Raw genomic sequence first — 9,249 nt, 5'->3', positions numbered from 1 at the left:
ACATGTGCGATACATATTCTAACGTCGTACAAAACGAGAAAAAGAAGAAAAAAATACAAAAATCAAAGCATTATCTTTTTATGCGTTCCGGTACCGATAGTAGAACACCGGAAAGATATTAATGTTGTGTAAGATGATTGTGAGGTGTTATAAAGTTTTTATTTGCTTTTTGCGCCTTATATACATATATATATATATTTACTGTAAGTGATAATTATTACTAGTTGTTTATTATAAATAAGAACGAATCACTCTTGTGTATATCAGTTAAATTGCTACATTAAAGTGTTAATATTATACTCGTTCAAATTGCGTCTCAATCGATTCCTCTCTCATTTTGAAAATTTTGCTCTTGACAACTCATTGACGACTATTGCAATGTCTAATACTATATTATGATATAGCACTAAGTTAACATCATCTAGTTGGATTGTCCATTGTTTTATTTCATAATCTGTTTTAACTAAATGTATATATTGCTTTTTTACGTAATTAACAGTTCTAGCAACCCTAATAGTTTTATATGGCTGTCTTATTTGTTGATTTGACCCAAGAACCCAAGATTTGAAAAATGTGTTCTAAACAAGATTTAATTTATGAATTTATCGATAGCATTTTTCTGTCTTCATTAATGTTATTGTTTATTTTACGTATCTATTTATTTTTCGTTTAGTTTATTTTATATAGATTACGTGCTATTGCACAAAATGCAAAAAAGCACTTATTTTTTTCATGTACATTTTCTGACCATATATGGTTTATTGTAAGATACTCGCAATTGAATTCAGATTGATGTAGGCTCTCTTTGTTTGTAACTTGGCGCGACACTATATTTCTTGATTGTTATCCAAAATTACTATATGTTAATATCGTTTATAATATTGTAATAATTTAATATTAATAATAGAAATTTAACAGTATATAACATGAATTATTTTCATAATATCGATAGGTATTATGCCCTCATAAATTTGCAAAAATTATTTTTAATTATGCTCTTTATTAATATCTTATAATATTATTAGTAATTTAATATTCATGTGATATAGTAGTTTGATAGTATATGTTATACTTAACATAATATGAACTATTTTCGTAATATCGATCGACATTATGCATTCACCAATTTGCGAAAGCTAATCTATTTTATTTTATATATATAATACCGATCAAGATTCGGATATAAATCTCGATTATTTTACGTCGAGAAAGAGTGGCTACGTGATCGACAATCCTCACGAATCTACGACGGAGCTCCGGTTTTGGGGTGGGCAAGGAAGAGGGGACGCAATATAGAAAAAGTATTCCAACACAGTTTATCCTGCTAAGTGATTATCAATCCTATAAGTTCTGTATTTTTTGTTTACACATAAATTATAGAATAATATCTAAACGTTTCTTTTCTTCGATGTCTTGTGAAATTGTACAATAGAGTTACAAATAAGGATAAAGCCATACTTTTTTACGTATTATAATCTGATATTCAGTCTTTGCTAATGTTACGTAATAACGTGCTAGAAAGAACTAATAGTTAGATTGCTATTTGCGAATTTTAATCAAGATATCCGAAAGAGCATGAAATTGTTCAGCTAGCTTTATGCAAGATATTGGTCTTCTGTTATTTTTCTTTTTTTTTTTCTTTTTTATGAAATCGTCAAATTATAATTATGATACAACATTTCTACATTATCACCACAGCATCGAATCTAATCTTATATATCATAATACTCCTGAGAAACTGTTAATCCATCGTTTTAATAAACTCAATCGCGGAGCAGAATTGCGTCCACCAATATTGTTCTTCGCCCTCCAATCGATTTCCATAGAAGCTGTCCACGTATTGGACAGTCGACAGCAATGATGGAGGATTAGTCTGAAATTAAACGCGAATTAATAATATGTGCAATCATTTTTCTCATTAATAAAAAAATTATTCCTATTAATTCTTATTTACCTTGATTATGACATAAACTAGAACTGGAATCAGGTCATCAGCAGCAGGTATCCCTCTTTCCGACGCCATGGAGAGAAGATTCATGATGGTAGTTGCGCAACGAAATACACACTGAAGCTTATCCCTAGGGGTCTTATACGCCGATATCACAGCCAATTCAGCCTGCGCCCATGGCCAGGGGCATTCGTAATGGTAAACCTTTGGAATGCGTAAGTCCTTGTGATTTGGACTTACGACCCTCGCCAACTTTTTAATGTGATCGTGAAGAAGCTGGTCCCTATATACATCTCCGTCTCCATTTGGATAAAGTGCATTATGATACACCCGTGCCATGACGGTTCTTTCTACCACCACTCTCGCTAAATCTAACTGATTAGCGCTCGCAGCTAAAAAGTATACGAGATAAATTTAGATATTAACCCGTAAATCTAGATCAATAACAACGCGATAAGCAATTGCATTTACGTACATTGCCAGATTGGATCGTTGTCCATTTCGGCATGGACCTTTCCTAGAAAATTATCTACAAGATCCTGTTTTTCATCGGCTAATGTAAGCTTTTTAAATTCGTCGCAGAAACGTAAGAGAAAAGCCTCTCTCTTCTCCAAAAATACTCTCACGCAAACAGATACAAGATGATTATTAATAGCATCCCGGTCGCATTTAACTCGCACGCATAATCTAGAAGATGTATAATTATTGATATAGATAACTGCATCTTATACTATACATAAAGTAATATCTATATATAGTTACCTATCTAGATGAGCCAACGTCGATAGCAATCCTTGACGACATCTAATTAAATACGCGATATAAGGGGATCGTTTTTGATAGTCCTCTCGAAGTGATTTGAAGAGCTTTCTACAACCATCGTCATTAAACAAACGCACGCAACGTAAAGTTTCATGAAGATGAGCTATCAATGCCCTGTCCTGCAAGTTTATAGCTTCTGCCAATTGTAGTTGCAAAAATGCAACCAATTCATTTTCTTTTTGCGACCAACAATGTCTCTGTAAAAAAAATATTTATATGAAATTTCGTTACATAATATCATAAAAAATAAGGAGAGACAAATATTTGAACATTTAATAAATTTATAAAAGATTAAACTTTATTTGATACATGAGATTATAGTATTTATAAACAAGAAAATTAATGTAACAAATATATACCTCAGAAGTATTCCATGGAATGTGTTGAAGGTCAGCAGTACTAAGTACCATACGTAATTTTCTTTTAGCATCCGCAAAAGCATAAGATAATTCTACATTATTTGGATCAATTGAAAGTCTTTCGTCTTCAACCTCTTTTGTGCGAGATTGATTGCTTTCAACTGAAGCTGTGTCACTAGCCGCACTTGGTTTTCTCCTGTACTTTGCTAATATGTCATCAATAGTATCTAAAATTATATAATGGAAAAGTCTATTAGATTGCATTAAATACAATGAGTTACATCTTTTTCTTGCATTACTTTTCGATTTATCTAAAATTTAATTATATAATATCAAAATTATTAAGAAAGATTGAAAAAATTACTATTTTAAATCATATAATTTATTATATAATTATGAAGATATATTACTTATTTATTAAAATCTTACCACCCGCGACATTACCGGATGACGTCACATCCTCCGACATAATTCTGCGTATTCTATGTCTGCAAATATCGACGCCATCACCAGCAGCCTCTCGATCGTAGCATCTATCGTCAGTCCCGCGAATAGCTTTACCTCTACGATTTCTCAACGACAATTTCAATTTACCAAAGAAACTACGCTTGTTCTTTTGATCGTCATCCAACAGTTCCTTGTCGCCTCGCTCTGCAGTCATGTCAAAACTTATGCTCTTTGGAATCGCTCCCGTTGATGCATTTGGCTTGGAAAAATTGGGACTCGAGCCGTCTATCGCATCACAATTGCCATTAACTGCTGGCGTCGGTAACGGTAAATCTGATGTCGAAATGTTATTCTTGATACGTGGTTCGGATCCAGAACTGCTACTGGATGTTAAACTAGCCGTACTCAATCGGCCTACGGTATCTCCGACTGATACCATACAACTATCCAACTCCTAATTTACAATATTCACACAGTTAAATTTGTGTACGCGCGTGTAAAGTTTATAAAAAAATATGAGGAATTGTAGCAGAAAAATTAAGCGAAGAAATTGCAAACCTCTGTTTTCGCGTCGCCATTCTGGGACTTTTCTGGCAAAACAGGCGCAGAAATATGATTAGCTAACAGCAATGCCGGTGCGACTGCGGCTGCAGCGATGTGATTGTGCGCGGTTGTCTGACGTTCGACTTGCTTACCATTGTCAATATGAAGTTTATCTATCAAATGGACCAGCCTATCTTCTCGTAACGGTTTACCGTAATCCGTATTGCTTATATTATTAGCATTCTTATCTACATATTCCATTGTACTACGTCGATAATCAGATTTGGTTCCACCACGACCTGTTACGTTAGACGACGAAGGTAACGGAGATGTTGTCGGTGATGGTTGAATTATTGAAGTTGCTATATCAGAATCCTCTCGAATTCCCGAAAGTGATGAAAAATTGATACCTGAACCATCAGGACCTAAAATCATCAAAATAAAAATCATATTATATATATAAACTGTGACTGGAGAAATTACTTGATAATATAATTGTGCTATACTTACACGGAGTGGCGGATTGAAGCGTTTCTTCGTTTCCTTCAGAGTCGGCGCGACTTTCTATCTCGGATCTAGCTGTATCATCAGATCTACATCGGAAATATTGCAAGTAAATAAATATAATATTTTTTAATTACTTTGTTAATAAAAAGTTAAAAGTTACGAATATTTCACATAAGATTATATATATTTTCCTTTTTTTTTAATTTTATATATGTATGTATGCATGTATATATATTTTTAAATTTAAATTTAAATTTAAAAATTTGAATTTAAAAATTTGAATTTAAAATTTAAATTTAAAAATTTAAATTTTTAAATTCAAATTTTTAAATTCAAATTTAAATTTAAAATTTAAATTTTTAAATTCAAATTTTTAAATTTAAATTTTTAAATTCAAATTTTTAAATTTAAATTTTTAAATTCAAATTTAAATTTAAAATTTAAATTTTTAAATTCAAATTTAAATTTAAAATTTTAAATTCAAATTTTTAAATTCAAATTTTTAAATTCAAATTTTTAAATTCAAATTTTTAAATTTAAAGTTTAAATTTAATTATATATTGTATATATATAATATGTATATTTAAATGTGATAATATGTAAAAGAATATACCTGGCAACACTAGCAGTATCATCAGTATCTACTTCAGTCAATCTTTCCGAATCACTGGCCAATACATCTGTACTCCACGCTTCAGAAGCGGTTTCACTAATGTCTAACATGGTTGGCGTAGGCTCGGGTGGCAGAATAGGTGCAACTTGTTCAGGAGGAACAAGAAACGGTATTCGATCTTGTTGTTCAACTATTTCACTATCTGAGGCCAATACATCTGTAGACCAAGTATCAGACACCATAGAAACAGTCTCGTCTCCTAAAAGAAAACATAAATTGAATAAAAAATAATATTAATAACATATTTTGCTACTAAGTAAATGTTGTTCAAATAATATATTATTCAAATTTATGTTTTTATGTGTGTGTCAATATTTGTATGTTTACCTTCAATAAGCTTTTTAATTTCAAATTTACAAAATTTGTCATCAATTTCAGATCGGCTTTGTTTAGTTGGGATGTTAGGTGGCGGCAAATCCAGTTGCCTCACTTCACCTACAGCGCGTCCATCATCTCCTTCAGTGATTTGGGACGACGGTGTATCTCGACCTAATGTTTATACGCAAAATTATGTAATTTGCGGAAAATACGGAAAATCCTTTTTGCAAATATTAAAGTATAGAAAAGTCAAATATTAAAGTATAGAAAAGAAACATATTATAAGACATAGAATTAATGTACCTGATATATTAGGAGTTCCTCTTCCCGATACATTAGCAGACACCATATCTGAGAGATTATCATTCTGATCTTCTGTCTCTAACTCTAGGGAAGAAGCCATGCTGTGATTGGAAGCAGCCTCTGATACAGCTTCCAAATTATCAGATGTATTGCCAATTGAGCCTTCGAACAATACTAATTATTTTTAATGTGTAGATGTGTTATAAAAGCCAAACAATAGTAGTCAATATTCATATAATTGATATACCTTCGTCATGTGATAACGAAAATCGAGTCCTCTTTTCCTGCGTTTCGATACGTTCGCCATTACTATTCTCTTGTCTAGTATGGTCAGTTGATGCATCATCAGGAAGATTCAAAGTAACAGGTCCGTTTTCCATACTGCTTTGGAGTTCCATGCATAAAACCTAAAAATAATAAGACAAGAAAATTGTAATTGATAAATTCAATTAATTTTAGATATTTTGTATTATAAAACATGTAATAAATATATATATTACAATGTAATAAAATTATGTAAATTTTATAAAAATATTGTATAAAACTAATTTTGCCCAAATAAACATATACATTTTCAGAAATAAGTGATATATAATCTTGTATAAGCTATCATTTAATTAGCTATTAATAATATCTTTCTAATAAATATATGATAAGATAAATGAATAGCATGCAGTAAATATATTACATTAATATATATACAGACTTTCTGTTCACTGAGTAGGCCTACAGATTCTCCAATTGTTGGACCAAAAGGTATGACTAATACATCTTGAGAATTTTTATCCAAAATTTCCTCTTCAGGAGTAGAAGTACCATTAGATTCCTCTACATTTTCAGTTGTTACATTTGGTGAGAATGTAGTCATCCTTATACCCTTATATCCCTTTCCTATTATAAAATATTTTATTACTATTGCTTTCTATAATCTCTAATAATTAAAAAAATTGTATTATTATAGTACAATTTGAATAATACTATTTTATTATTATTAATGTACCTTTCCCTGTAGTAACACCTCGTTTATTAGGTGTTTCCATATATTCATTACTCAATTTATTATTATGCAATAAACCTGATGGTAATTGTGATAGCATCTCTGCTAATTGTTTCCTATCAAATGTATTATGCGATATTGCTTCTCCATTGTTATCATTGATAATCGTATTTAAAAATGTAATTAAAGAATTCAATTCACTTTCCGTAAACAGTGCTGCGGATCGTGACAGGCCTTGAAGTTTATTATTGTCAATCATTGTTGGTTCCTCCTCCAATTCTTCTGTTGCACCATCCAACATTGAGTCTATTATGGAAGACACTGAATCTTTCTCAAATTTTTTATACAAATCAATAACCTTATTATCAATACTTTGATATTTCTGCAGCGAAAGCATTTGTAAAATTTGTCCGACTTGTATGAGATTAAATCTCGCGACATAACTTATCGGTGCATCAGTAATACCGTAAGGTTCGGGATTAACTATAGCAGGACAAATAAAATATGTAAATACAAGATCAGTGCACATAGCATGCACTTCTTTTGGGTCTACATTTCCATTTTTACTCAAAAGCCCTGCCATTTGTCTTACAAGCCAGCAGACACTTGTAGGAAAGCAGTGTATTGTTTCGCGAATATTGACGATAAATCTCTGCGTAATGCGATATAAAGAATTGACTGTCCACAGTCTGTAACGTTGCAGCTTTGCTTGATATTCAGGTGTGCCTTCTTTCCCGAATTTCTTTAATCTTTCCGCAGGTGGAAATCTAATAGGCGCTTTGTCAGGATCGATGTCCAGAAACATTTCATCTTCCATGAGTAATTGCACGATAGGGTTGTGCAAAGCTGCCGTTAAGAAGAGCTTCGCGGAAAACAAGCTTTCGTGAAAGATGGAATAAAATCTGGTAAATGCGCAAGTGCCGTGTCTGAGCAATCTTCGTGGGTTATCAGACGGAATTATCTGCAGCACCATAAGATGCCTCAGCAATCGGAGAACCAAACTTTTGTCCTCCGGCAATATGCAGCTGCCATATAATCCAGCGGCTAAGCACTGCACAATTGTCTGCATTGATTCTGGAATGAATTTGTCTCCTTCGACCAAACACGAAGCGAGAAGCTTGGGTGACTTTCGCAACGCACCCAAGAATTCTCCGTAAGATAAACATGCTTGGTAACGCAGATACTTATACGCATCGATAAAATGTGAATTTTCCAATGCATTCGCTCTTAGGCAACATGATGCTGGAGTGCAATCTGGCCTTGCTACTATCAAGCGATTCAGATTAACTCTCTGTTGAGCAGTTACCCATGCTTGCTGTGCTAATTGCGACGATACATATAAAACCTAGAAATAACAGAATCTTGTATAAGATACATTTGTATAAGATACATTTAAAATTACTAGATATATGGATATATATATTACTTACCCGTTCGTTAAGATTTTGCAAATTTTGTTGTTCTGAGTTGACAAACAGTCTTTCCTGCCGCAAATGACGAGCTAATTCCATCATATCCCACTGTAGCGTCTCATGGGAATCGATACTGTTAATCGATGACATTATTGGCTGTACCTTCAACATTAAAAACAGAAATGTAAAGGAGGAACAGTTACAGAATTGAATCGGAAGAAAGTGTTATTTACGGAGTTACTTGCGTACAATCCTGTTAGTCAAATATCTTGAGCATTAATAACAATGAGGCACAAAATATGTGCGGCGCGCTTCACAATGAACTTGAAGAGAAACTCTCGAGCTTTTGTTTTTTTTTTTTATTTCTCGAATTCACAAAAAATTGCGCGCGAGAATACGTCACCTCACCTAACGGAGCAAAGAGAGGCTTTCAATTCAGGCGGAACGCGGACAATCTCACAATTAGATATTTGCATCGGCAAATACGCGAGCATAGTTTCGCTACAATATTGCAATATTGCATCGACACAGGGTGAAATTAGAGCGATTATCGTCGTACGTCGAACGCGACGCGTATACAATGTCCCGTAAAGAGGCTCGGCCTGTTATTGTTACGTTTCAAACTCGCGTGATACGAAAGATAAATCTCGCTTCTATGCATCTCGCTTTTATCTCTTGTCATACGTTAACATTAATCTATGCGCGCAGCGACAAGCCGCTGATCCCGACCCCCGATATTCAATACTTACACGTCGTTGACAGCAATTATACAGTTTGTTGTTATCTTTCGTAGATCGGAATAACACCCCCAATGACACACGATCATTTTCTGTTATAGGTTAGATTTCTTTCTATAAATGGCCGCAGGTGTTGTGAGTTGTGGATCTAATTGTAAGCTCGGACGGAGAAGACGTTTGGTG

At 33.1% G+C, this 9,249-nt stretch overlaps 1 protein-coding gene across 5 annotated transcripts; it reads right to left on the bottom strand.

Moving 5' to 3' along the window:
* Positions 1-1,315: 1,315 nt before the first annotated feature.
* On the bottom strand, positions 1,316-9,231 carry LOC105256120 (GTPase-activating protein and VPS9 domain-containing protein 1). 5 transcript variants are annotated; one of them, XM_011265796.3, is made up of 17 exons: positions 9,079-9,205; positions 8,563-8,737; positions 8,348-8,491; positions 6,921-8,262; positions 6,627-6,811; positions 6,168-6,327; positions 5,921-6,094; positions 5,627-5,788; positions 5,240-5,498; positions 4,630-4,712; positions 4,135-4,544; positions 3,559-4,030; positions 3,130-3,356; positions 2,711-2,967; positions 2,424-2,635; positions 1,955-2,340; positions 1,316-1,873 (listed from the first exon to the last, which is right to left on the bottom strand). In XM_011265796.3, the coding sequence occupies exons 3-17, from the start codon at positions 8,477-8,479 to the stop codon at positions 1,742-1,744; spliced, it is 4,593 nt and encodes a 1,530-aa protein (XP_011264098.1). In that variant the 5' UTR covers positions 8,480-8,491; positions 8,563-8,737; positions 9,079-9,205; the 3' UTR covers positions 1,316-1,741. The 5 variants fall into 5 exon arrangements, with proteins under 5 accessions (XP_011264098.1, XP_011264099.1, XP_011264100.1 ...); XM_011265797.3 differs by having other exon boundaries at positions 8,579-8,737; XM_011265798.3 differs by lacking the exon at positions 8,563-8,737 and having other exon boundaries at positions 5,921-6,082; positions 9,079-9,231.
* Between the last annotated feature and the right edge of the window lie 18 nt (positions 9,232-9,249).

This window comes from Camponotus floridanus, unplaced genomic scaffold, assembly GCF_003227725.1.
Source record: "Camponotus floridanus strain SB8 unplaced genomic scaffold, Cflo_v7.5 scaffold19, whole genome shotgun sequence".
NCBI lineage: Eukaryota > Metazoa > Arthropoda > Insecta > Hymenoptera > Formicidae > Camponotus > Camponotus floridanus.
This window is presented reverse-complemented; position numbering and strand designations above follow the sequence as displayed.